The 12587-nt window shown below is 46.8% G+C and overlaps 1 protein-coding gene across 15 annotated transcripts in view; it reads right to left on the reverse strand.

Moving 5' to 3' along the window:
- ASPSCR1 (ASPSCR1 tether for SLC2A4, UBX domain containing) overlaps positions 1-12587 on the reverse strand; it is an 87170-nt gene that overhangs the window by 48587 nt on the left and 25996 nt on the right. For 7 of the 15 annotated variants that reach the window (XM_073310673.1, XM_073310678.1, XM_073310682.1 and 4 more), the window contains 3 exons: positions 4729-4786; positions 3837-3910; positions 2683-3121 (listed from right to left, as the gene is read on the reverse strand). In XM_073310673.1, the coding sequence (XP_073166774.1) occupies positions 2683-3121; positions 3837-3910; positions 4729-4786 (571 nt within the window). Of the gene's footprint in view, positions 1-2682; positions 3122-3836; positions 3911-4728; positions 4787-9603; positions 9735-12587 lie in introns of all 15 variants that reach the window. The other 8 variants (XR_012154791.1, XM_073310669.1, XM_073310670.1 and 5 more) reach the window with 2 other exon arrangements.

Genomic DNA, 12587 nt, shown 5'->3' on the forward strand with positions numbered 1-12587 from the left:
ACTTTGCCCAAGGTAAGGTTATTGAATTGCATTCCAGCTAGCCTCCCTCCCCAGGAAAGGTTTTTGACACTGATGGAATATGCTCCTCTAGTCACACCCTACACACTGTTATAATAATTTTTGTACAAAATATGCCTTGTAAGGTATCATTTGAAAACTGAACTTGCTGGTCAATAATATCATGGTAAAATGTATGTAGCAACCTTATGTGTCAAGTTATAAAATCCCCCCATGGTGATGTTAAAGGCACATGTTCAAACTCACGTAGCCCCTATTAGATATAACTGGTCAACCAGGCCTGTCTTAAACAAAGGGAGTGTGTTTACTTCAGTCTGCATGTAAGTGGTAAACAAAGTCCTCAGACAGCAAGGGGGTGAAGAAAAAAATAAAGAATCTGAATTTCAGCATACACGGGTGAGGAAAAAAACAGCAAGAAGCCTTCTTCCACCCGACTCCATGTTTCCTTGCTCTCAGCTGGAAAGAACTGTATCTAGGGGTCACACTCAGGAACATGCATTTCAAAGGGTGACTGAACTATAAAAGTGAGGGCCAAAAACACCCCACTTTCTCTCTCCCTGTCCATCTCTCTCTTTTCACCTACGAAGACAAAAGAAACAGCCGTTGGACCTTGGGAGGAGATCCTGACCTGAAACTTGGTCAGCAATGATACTGAAAACCTGTGGTAAGAATTTCACCTCGAATCAAGTTTAGTTTGTTACGTTTAGTATTAGGAAGCGTTTTATCTTTGTTTTTCTTGTCACCATTTCTGACTCTAATGCCTTAATACTTCTACCCACTTAAAACCTCTCTCTTTGTAATGAAACGAGCTTGTTTTATTCTTTTATCAAAACTAATCCAGTGCTGTGAACTGTGTGGGTAACTCCATTTGAGGAGGCAAGCTGCTGTACCTCAATCCCCTTAGAGGTGCAATGGATGATCTCATCTATCTGGACTGTCCAGGAGAGAGCTGGATAGTGCAGAACACATGTTTTGGGGGGAAATCTGAGATTAGAAGTGTGTTGGAGTCACCCTGAATGTAGTAACCAAGGTTGCTGGAAGCCAGAAGGTGGCTGCTGGCTTCAGTGTTGCTGGACAAGTGCTATGGCTTTACAAAGACACTCTTGGTGTGACCTGCAGGCTGACTGTGAGTGACCCAAGTTGGAAGCTACAACAGCAAAGCATTGTAAGGCACCCAAGTTTGCAGGGCAGTAGTGACAGCCCCCTCATTTGTGTAGATTGCACCCCAAAATGTCAGACACCTCATTGAAGGATCATCACTGAGAAGCAGTCAGCTTTGGTCTCTCAACTGCTGGCCCATGAATCAATGGATTTTCTGCACAGGGGCACCTGCATGGCCAGTAGATATGCAATTTGTTTGTCAATATGGGCACATGGCTAAAGGGAAAGAGACTGTATTGGGGGTGGGGAAGAAAGAGAATGCTTTTCTGAACAGGGGGCTAAACACTGCAACTTACAAGCAGGAGTGGGTGGAAAGAGAAGGCAGAAAGAACTTTCGCTTGCCTGAAACACTGAGAAGCCTCGAACTCATAGAAGGGGTGAGATCAGACTTGGGAGGAGCCATCTCAAGACTTTTGTTATTTTTCAAATATCTGTAACTCTCTAGTTCTTTTTAAGAGTAAAGTGACTGTGGTTAAGAAATTTCTTTGCTAAGCCTGTGTTCCTTGCTTTCTTGACACGTTATCCCCGAAGGTGTTAAACCAGAAGCCAGAGTCCCATCTGCTAAGTGGAAATCTGGGGGAGCATATGTAAGCAACTAGGCAGCTTGCAGGGTACAAGATGGTACAAGGCACTGGTTTTGAGGACTAGGGCAGCTGGATTGGAGAGTTTCACGTCCTAGGGAAAGCTCAGACAAATGGTTTGATCCAGGGGAGTCCTCCCTAGAATCCCGGAACTAAAACAGCGACTAGGCTCTACTCAGACCCATTTGGGTTAGAAGCACATGCAACCCAGGATCTAGGTCCACTCACAACAGATTGGTGTCCACACAGAGAGGCACTGGGTCATGCTGCGAAAGATTTGAAAAGGCCATCCATTCTCCCTGGACACTACCCACAGGTGTATATTTCTAATCATGCAGAAGGTAACAGAGCCTCCACAAGTTACAAGCATATCTGGGGGGAAAAGTACAAGTCTGGCCAGTTAAATCCTATCTTTCCTTTGGCAAAACTACAGAGTGAGTAATAGTGGGAAAGAGCTCAGTGCCCCATTCCTGGAAGCAAGCACGGATTCTGGCTACTGCGCTTAGCGCTGCAGAGCGCGTTTGTCATGCACTTGGCATGACTGGCACTATAGAAACCAGTCCCTTTTTTTAATGCTTCTAACTCAGCCTTGCTGCCTCCATTTGTAAAGGAGACAACACATTTCGAAACCCAGTCCAACTCCTCTGTCCATTGCACAGAGGGCAAGTTCCTAAATCCTCACCACTCATCTATCTCTGGAACATCAGTCAAGCAGTCCAAAAGGCAACAACTCCCCAGCAACACAATGTCCTCAATGTCAGAAGCCACAAGCCCAGTGGCTCAAGTCCTAGGATTACAGGACAGAAAATACTAAAAACTGACAGGTTTTTTTTTCCTTGTTAGAAGCCTAATCTCAGGCAAGGCAGGATGAGAGAAAAGCCCCTCTACCCCAGATACCTAAAGAAAGCAAAGCTCCCCTTACCTGCTCTTGCTCCTTTAGCTGTTCTTGGCTGGTCTTAGACTTCTTTGGCTTAGAAGGGCCTCCAGGACTAGAGAGAGATGTTGGCAGCTTTGAAGACAGCACATCTGACACTGGAAAGTCTGCAGCTACAGGGGTCCCCCCCAGACGCTGTCCATCTCCAAAGAAAGGGACAAATGGGGCAGGCGCAGGATCTGAGGGAGGCCACAACTCCCCCAAGCTGGCCTGGGATTTTTTAATCAAGTCCTGCTTATCTGTGCAGTTGTTTAAAGAGAAGGCCACATCTCTGGGGTCCAAGTCCTTTGAAAGCATGCTTGTGTGAGGTAATGGCATATCCACTGCTCCTTCAGTAAAGACCGGGCTCACTGGCAGCTTGCTAAATGGGGCCGCTGTGTCCAGAGCCTCCTCCTGGCCAGAGGAGCCACATTTCTTCATGACAACCCTTAAAAGGAGACACCACAGAAAGAAGTAAAAGCAAAATCATTGACTGGAAGAACTGTCCTCCCCTCCCAAAATGCCCTGGACACAGAGGAGACTGCTGGTCACAAAAGCCCAAACCCCCACAAGGTGCCTCCATAGGAAACCCACAGAAAATAAGTTTTCGTTACTTTGAAGTCAGTCCTAAAGAACCTGAGACCGATGCATTCCCTGGGAGAAAACCCCCCCTCCAGGAAACAGCAACTATCATCTGTACCGCCACCAGTAAATTGAGCAGGTGGATTGGCTAGCAGACACAGAATGAGACCTCCCACATTCTAGCCAGCAAGAGGCATGGCAGGCCCTGTGAGTTTAATATGCCTGAAATCTAAAGTAGGGAAGATGTGGTAGCAGGTTTTGGCCTTTCCTTAGTCAGAGGGACTTTAGCTTTGAATTGTTTGTTTCACTCAAGAGAAAAAACAAATCTGCAAAAGCCCCTTTAATCTGCACATCTGGTCAGTGCCAGGATCTGCAGCTGTGGGAAGCACATCTGGGCAGCAGTTTCAGATAAACAGGCAAATACAATAATTACTGAGTGCCACGATGTTCATCTCTTTGAACTTTTTTTTTTCATGCATTTTTTGGTACTTGAAACAAAACAAATTTACCACTAGAGTGAAAAATTATGAGAGAAGAGGAGGAAAGTTCCCAAACAGGAAGTGCACTTTGCTCCTCCCAACCTGATGATGGCGTTGCCTCCAGTCAGACCAAGTGATTTCAGCGTTGTACTCTCCAGGGAAGCTCTCCCTGCTATCTGCAACAAGAACAGAGGCAGAGATTTAGGGCATGTACTTACCAGAGGAGGCAGCCAAGGAGACTTTGCCCAGAAACATATGCATAGCAAGGTCAGCACTGTGCCATCTAGTGGCCAGCTCACAGGCACCCCTTCTGCAGGTGGCATCAAAGCTTCCCACCATAACACCCACCTTCACAGTTCTTACCAAACTTACTCAAATGCTTTGTAGTATTCTTAACCATTCTAGCTGCAAAGTTAACTAGACATACATGGCCATATCTGAGGAGTTCTTTTCAGGGCCAGTTCCACCCCAGAGGTGGGTTTAAAGGCAACGCCTCTAGGCTCTGAAATCAGATTCCATTCATGTCCCTCCCCTCCCTGACCCACTCCCAGAATAAGGAGGATCTATCCACAGAGTTCAGAAGGAGATGAAGGGGACAGCTGGGGAAGGCAGACTCCAAAATACTCTCACAAAATATTACACAAAAATATTAATGCTCGAGAGATCAAAACATGGAGAAAAGAAAATATTTACTGAAGTGAAACCACTGTTGTGACTCTTGAACTTTAAGAAAAGTTAAAAACACCCACAAACAGGTCATTGAGAGCATTTTATGGGCTCAGAGGCCTGAATGGCTCCAGATTATGTTCCAAAGGGGCTTTTTTTCCCCCATACACACACACACACACCAGGCTTTGAAAAGACCAAAGCTCTTCTACTTCCCCTCAAGAAAGCTGGGAGGGGGAACATTTTCCAGGCTGGAAAGCAGTGCTGGGTCTTCCTTATTTTCAGAAACAGAGAAAGGGAGACAGCTGAGAAGAGTTTTCTGACTTACCTCATCTCGCATGTAAATACAGACTGGAGAGAATTCACCATGCTGCTCCACACACTCCCTGCAAGGAAAAGGAAGTGCAGCTGTCTGTACAACTCAACCTCTCTGAAACCCTTGGAGTGGAACAGCACTAGGTAAGATCAGGGGGCCACATTCTACTCTACGTACAGCAGTGTAAATCCAGAATAACTCCGCAAGGTCAATAACAGCAGAATTTGGCCCAACATGTCCACTATTCCGTCAAACGCAGACCAATGGAGGGTTTTAAAAAAACAAACAAAGAAAAGCTAATTCCTCATCCAGATTTTGAGATAAAGAAAGAAATCAGAAAAGTTGATTTTCTTTGTAACTTTGGGCAAGTCAATCTCCCCATCCACCAGTTCCCCATCTCTAAAACTGGCAACAATTTTTCACAACGCTTTGTTTAGCTTAAGGTATCTATTACAATTTAGATTGTATTCTCTTTGGAGCAGGGACTGTTTCTTACTATGTATGTAAGCATCTAGCACAGAGGTGGGCAAACTACGGCCCGCGGGCCACACCTGGCCCATGCAACCGTCCTGCCCGGCCCCTGAGCTCCCAGCTGGGGAGGATACCCCCCCCGCCCCTCCCCCGCTGTTCCCCCTCCCCCGCAGCCACGCTGCCAGTGCTCCGGCCTGCCGCTCCTGCTGGGCAGCACGGGCGGCAGGGTTGCATGCTCCTGCTGCTCTGCGCAGCATGGTAAGGGAGCGGGGGGGCTGGATAAGGGGCAGGGGGTCCCAGGGGACAGTCAGGGGACAGGGTGCAGGGGGAGTTGGATAGGGGTTGGGATCCCGGGGGGTAGTTAGGGGTGGAGCTGTGGATAAGGGGCAGGGCAGTCAGGGGACAGGGGGAGGTTGGATGGGGCAGAGGTTCTGGGGGGGCGGTCAGGGGATGGGGAACGGGGGGGTTGGATAGGCATGGGAGTCCCAGGGGGCCTGTCAGGGGGCAGGAGAGTGGAGAGGGGTCAGGGCAGTCAGAGGACAGGGAACAGGGGGGGTTGGATAGGGGGTGGGGTCCCAAGGGGTGGTCAGGGATGGGGGCGGTGGCTCTGACAGGGGGCAGGACATGGGAGGGGGTGAGCCAGGCTGTTTGGGGAGGCACAGCCTTCCCTACCCGGCTTGCCATACAGTTTCACAACCCCGATGTGGCCCTCAGGCCAAAAAGTTCACCCACCCCTGATCTAGCAGAAAGGAGACACAAATAATAAATAATCTAAGGAGGAGAGTGATGCAGTTGTGTCTTGGTACCAGACATACAACATGGACAACAGCATTATTTCATACATTCTGGAGAGCAAGGACTTGAGGAAGCCATAGAGAAGGCAGCTGCAATAGCCAAGGTGTGAGATGAAGACATGGCTAAGAACTTCAGTGAGGCAGGGCACATACCAACAATGTTGCAGAGCTGGTCACAGGCAGTTTGCAGGCAGAGGAGATGAGGGAAATAGGGACTTCAGAGTCAAGGAAGAAGCACAAGTTTTGAACAGCAGAGAAGCAGCCAGAGAACGTGCTGTTTCTCCCCTTTCCCCAAAGAGAAGCACTTTTCTCAGGCCTGGTCTACACTTAACATGTAGGTCAACATAACTACATCACTCAGGGAGGTGAAGAATCCACCACACTAAGCACTGTAGCTATGCTCACCTAACCCCCAGTGTAGACGCAGCTAGATTGGTGGCAAAATGATTTCATTGACCTAGCTACCGTCACTCAGGGAAGTGGTGTTCCTACAGTGACAGAAAAACCCCTTCCACCACTGTAGGCTGCATCCACACTACAGTTACGCCAGCATAGCTTCAGTGCTATAACTATGCCTCAACAGTCCCTGTAGTGTAGACATGGCCTCAGACATTTAGATCTGAAAGGGTGATTTAATCTCAAATGTACTTCAAGACAGGGAAAGAAGACTGCCAAGAAGGAGGCAGTAAAAGGGGTCCAGTAAAAGGTTTGTATATTTGATAGTCATCAGCACAAAAACAACAGTTATTTTACCTTGCAGCAACTCTGGTTCTCTGAGAAGTTTGTCCAGGTACTGGTAGCGTGCATGTGTCTCCTGTGCTCAAGGTCAGAATCTTTTGATCAGCAGTGTCTATGGGGGCCATGCCCTGCATGTCCTTGTGCTCCACCTCAGCCTGACAGCATGCAGGGCAGAGCAGCCCCAACCAGTTCTCAGTTCCCTCACTAATTCAGAATCCCAGCAGAGAGAGACTCCGAAGGAGCTGGGATGGAGGGGGAGTCATGGGATCAACATGGATAAAACATCTCTAAGAACTAGTTCCTGCTGCCAAATCTCCATTTGAAAAGGTTTGCTGGCATACCTATGACGTCAAACCTTCCCAATGCAGACACATCTTATACTGGAAAAAGCACGATTGCAAATATTGTTTATACTAGTTCAGTGAACAAAATAAGCTATATCTGCTCTGCAGATTTCTGGTATAAGAATGTCTCTTAGGCAAACTACAGTGATTGCCTGAGCAATAGTTGAGTGTGATTCAATTCCTGATGAAGGGGTAGACTAGCTAACTAATGTAATACTGTAATGCATTGGGTAATCCAAGAGGATAATCTCAGAGGAGAGACTAGTTGGCCCTGCAGTTTTTCCCCAATGCCACAAATAAAGAGGAGGATTATCAAGTGGCTTTGTTTTATTCAAGTAATATAGCAGGGCACTGGGAAAATTTATAGTATGCAGTTTGCCTTCCCTAGGTTCAAGTGGAGTTTGGAGAGGAAAACTGAGAAACTGATACTTTGGGTTTAAATGACAATCCGACATCACCTTAATGAGGACTTTAGGATGGGGTCTCAGCATTACTTTATCCCTGTGGATGGACTACTGTGTATGGAGGACATGCCATTAATACTTGGATCTCACCAGCCCTTCTAGCTGATGTGATAGCTACCAGAAAGTCTGTTTTCAGGGTGAAATGGTGAAGAAAGCACTTAGTTAAAGATTTGAAGGAGTGCGCCAGAAGGCCCACCAGAACTATATTAAGATCCCAAGACATGGGAGGTTCCTGAATGGGGGTGGGGGGAGATAGGCATAAAGCAGCCCTTTTATAACAATGGGACGAGAACACTATGAGTTTGAACAGGAAGGTGGCAAGTTGAAACGGCATCTAACTGGACCCTGACAGAGCTGACAGTGAAGCCCGATAGCTTAAAGTGGAGTATGTAATCTAGAATGGGTTAGGACTTTGTTGTGAAGCCCAGATGGAAAAAATCTCTGCAAGATCAGTCTACAGATCAAAGTGGAAGAGGGCTCCTGCTCAATATCAATAATCCTTGGACTTCTGTGGAATAGTCTCCATCCGTTATGCTCAGCCAGCTAACTTTCAAGCAGTCACGTGAAGAGACATGGGGTCTGGGTGCAAAATTTTTCCCTGATTCTAGGAACATAAGTATGGAAGATTGAGGCGAGAGATCTGCAGAGGTCTGTGAGCCAGTAATGTTTGGTCCAATAAAGAGCTGTAAGTATCACTGTGACAACAGCCTGGCTGATGTTCATTACGACCAGCGTATGACGGGATGGGGGAAAGACCTTTACAAAAAGATGATGGAGGCTAGTATCACAATTCTGAATCTGAGTCAATGAATGTGTTTTGTTGCCTCAGATCCAGGATAGGGCACATTCCCCCTTTTCTTTTGGGAGTAAGGAAGTAGCTGAAATAGAAACCCTTCTCTCTGAACTCCTGAGATGGTGCTTCTCTGGCTCCTACTTGAAATAAAGAACCCACTTCTTCCCTCAATTGTCTCCCCGAGATTTGTCCCTCTTAGGGACCTGAGACAGGAGGCAAGAACTGGAATTCTATGGAGTGGTCTTTGGCAATAATCTCCAGTAACAAATGCTCTGAAATAATCCCAGTTTGTGCCTGAGAAAAATAGGAAAGGTGTCAACTAAAAATGGCAAAAAGAGAAAGGCAAGTTGTGGCGGAACTGGTATACAGCTTTCAATAGGAGCATCAAACCTGCTGTTTGGGAGCTAATGCAAGGTGGATGCTGGTAAAAGAAGAGGGGCTCTCTTGTGGGTGTGTAATGACTAATCCATAGGGGAACTGACAAGATCCGGTCCTTCAAGTAAAGATCTTCAATCGTAATTTGGATTTCTCTAGGAATCCCTGAGGACAAGTGCCTCCTATACTGAATCCCTGGTGACCATAGGGGGCTGTAGGTGGTTTTTTTTTTTAATCAAGGTAATCACAAGGGAAAAGTTGTTGGATGACCAGAAAAGGGAAACAGCTTGACTCTGAGGAAAAAGAAAAAGAAATATATTTGCTCTGGATGTGCTGCTGTCCTCCCCTTGGTAAGAGGGGAAGGTACTGGTGCTAGGGGCTTCTTAGGATTTCTCATTACTGGGGAAACCAGTACCTGTAGCAATGGTACCAAAGGCAGTGTCTGGAACTCTAAATCTGTAGCTAGTAATCAATAATAACGTGGCATCATTAGACTCTGGCATTATCACCAGGTCCAGTACCATGGATATCAGTACTGTAGCCAAGAGGGAACTGTTGCTGGTTCCACCCTTTGGTACTGCGGTTGATTTGGCTTCAGTCAGTGCTGGAGGAAGCAAAGGGTCCACCACAGTGGCCAGCACTGAGTGATAAGGCTTGTGGGTCCAAGATTTAGAAGAGTCAGTAGGTTCATGATTCTTTCCTCCTGCTCTAGGAAAGAAGCATGGTGCTCTGAGTCATCCCTGATACTGTCCTCTACCTGCCCTGCCTTGAGGTGGTACCAGTCTTCAGTGCTCAGGTCTCAACTCGCATACAGCTTGATATGAGGGACTGAGGACAGCATGTCAAAGGAGTAGAAGTTTTCTCCTCAGGAGTAGCGAAAGGAGCTTTGGGGTAGAATTCCTACTTACTGGGCCGCTGAAGGAACTGGATTTCTGAGAGAATGTTCCTTTTTTGAATCAGCGGGCTGTCCTTCTGAATCCAATACACCTCTTGCTCCAACAGAAAGAGTTTTAACAGAGTATCTCTGAAGTGGCAGGTTCTGTGGGAGAAGGACCAGCACCCTGAACAATGGTCAAGAATACAGCCCACACCCAAACAAAAAAGGCAACAGTTATATTCATCCATTAAGAGACTAAGACCACTGAATATACGCAGAACTTGAAGCACAAGGGTTTGAACTCAGCCATTTAGCACTAAGGCACTGATGCACTAAACTGAAAAAAATTAGTCAAAATCGACTAAAATAAAACAAGAAGCTGCCAAAGGCAGGAAAATGTTCCTATCTAACAGGTTCTGAAGAGAGGCTGCTGCATGGCACCAGATGCAAGCCATCAAATTCCATCTTGCTGCCATGGGCAGTAAGACCAAATTCACAGGTTGATCCCAACCATTTGAGTTGAATTCATTCTAACCCTTCCTGGCAAGGAGTTTTGTAGCTAGAGTTCCATTACTGAGAATGCTCTGGCCCCAGGAGCAAGTAGTTTAAATGTAACTCTCTCTAGCTACTGTGTTCCTGTGACACACCGCTGCCTTGGAGATACATGAAGGGTAAGACAGACTCTGAGGTAGCTGTGTCATAGTCTGTTAAAGGCTTTGATTTTGAGACTCGGACCCTTTAATTCTGCTCTCAGATGACAGTGAAGTACATGTAGCACACGTGTGACATGCTCAAAATCAGCCTTTGTAGTTTAGAAAGCTCCTGCTGCATGCTGGGTACAGCCCCAAACAGTGATTTGCAGTAACCTCACCTGGAGGTGAAGACAACCTAAGCCCCAAAGGAAAGCTCTCAGGCTAAAGGAGGAGGCACCGTTTCCTGATCAGGCACAGATGAACGAAATAATTCTTTAGCACTGTAGCAATCTGTGCATCTAGGAGGAAAGTCCAGCACAACCCCACAGTGACACACTTCTTTCAACATGTGAGCTGATTCTGTTGATCACAGGTGAAATCTAAGGAACTTCCAAATACCATGTGCCTCCCCATCCCTACTAGAATCACTCTTCTCTTTCCTGAGCAGAGCTTGTGCCAACTATTCTTCATGTAACCGCAGATCTCTTCCAGGCATGGAATGACCAACAGTGTTGAAGGCCACAGAGAGATCCAGCAGTTTCAGCACAAAGGTTTGTTTCTCATCCAGAACCAGAGGGAAGCCATCCATCAGCATCAGCAAGACTTTCTGTCCTGCAGCCTGGTCTGAAATCAGTGTCAGGGGTGCGGGGTGACAGCAGAGGACATATGCTTCTGGAGCTTGGATGCCACCACCTTCCAGATAACCATGCCAGGAAAAGGGAGATTGGAGGCTGGACAGTAATTGATGGGTGAGTGCATAGGGCTCCCAGAGGAAGATGTGAACATCTTGCTGGTGCATGGGGACTGAATTTCCAGGATCTCTCCCTCTGCACAGAACTGACCAGATCATAGGTTAACACTGGAGAGAGACCATTTCAGTTTTGAGGAAAATTCAGTTGTGTTAATAGGCATTAATAGTAAAATAACTAAATTTTAAGAGTTCAGTATTTGGATTTGAAGTAGTATTTGGATTCATCGCAAAATCAGTAGAGTTAGCAGAAAAGCACTTCAGCTCTCTGCATCGTCCCAGCAAGGCTTCGACATGGGGCAGGTTACAGTCAATCCCTTTAGTATTTCAGTGCAAGAGCTAGTGCTGTAAACTTTCTGTTCTCAGCCCTCAGATTATGAAAGGTGAGGGCTCTTCTGCCAAATCCTTCCTTATCCATCACCAAGAGCCAATAAATGATCCAAAATGGGGCTGCCAAGGGTTCAACACAGACTTACGGACCAGCAATCAATTCCCCTCTGTAGGGAGGGAGAGTTGCATGCAGAGATCTGAAGGAATCCAAAGTTCATTTCCTCACTTAGAATCATGCATAACACAGTTACTCTCAAGGACACTGGGTGACCAAGGGCCAGTACGACAGGTAAGCTCAAGCCTGAAGGTCCCAGAAAAACAGGCCTGTTTCAGGAGACTGCAATCAAGAAATCACATGGAACAGGGAAGCAGGATCAAGCAAAGAACAATAGCTGGGCCTTGCTCACACTCCACCCACACTGCAAAAGCTCCATCCAAACCCCTTGAGGAGTCCAATGTTTCTGCTGAAGGGAAGGGTCCAGAACTGAGATAGTTACCATGGCTGCTATGAACATTCCCACTGCTAGGTTTCTGTATTAGCACAGGTCCCCCTTTCAGAGATTTTGTCTCAGGCAGCCTTCTAGGCTTTCAAGATACAGTCGGTCTCCTGGTTTTCCTTGTCCCTCTCTGGCCATTCTTTTAGCAACTCTTTCAGCAGGTCCTTCTCTGATGCTCTGTGCGGGTTTCCCCAGGGCTCCATCTTTGGCCCTTTTTTCTTCTCATTTTACACCCTATCTATAGATGATCTGATCAGCGTATATGGTTTCAGCTACCTGCCACGTTCTGATGACTCGCAAACTCTCTCCCCTCCATCATTAAACTCTCTCCTTCTATCCAATCCTGCATACCAGCCTCTAAACACCACCTCTTAGATGTCTCCTTATCTGAAACTGAACATGGGTAAAATCATACTTTTTATCTTCCCACCAAACAACTCTACTCTCCTTTTTCTTCGCTGTTACCACCACCATCCTCCACAGGTCTGCAACTTGGGGGCGACCTTTCATTCCTCCCACCTCCCTTACCCCAACACATACAGCCCGTTCCAAGTCCTGCCACTTCTCTCCAGGATTCATCCTTCTCTCTCCATTCTCACAGTCAAATCTTTCATTCAGGCCCTCACTATATGCCTCCTTAATTACTACAATAGCCTCCATTCTGGCCTGTAACAAGGCACTGGTAGTTGGGACATGTGTTACAATCCTTGGGCCCTTTAAGAGCAAGCATTCTGGGACCCTACACCAT

The sequence above is a fragment of the Lepidochelys kempii genome, chromosome 14 (genome assembly GCF_965140265.1).
Source record: "Lepidochelys kempii isolate rLepKem1 chromosome 14, rLepKem1.hap2, whole genome shotgun sequence".
Taxonomy (NCBI): domain Eukaryota; kingdom Metazoa; phylum Chordata; order Testudines; family Cheloniidae; genus Lepidochelys; species Lepidochelys kempii.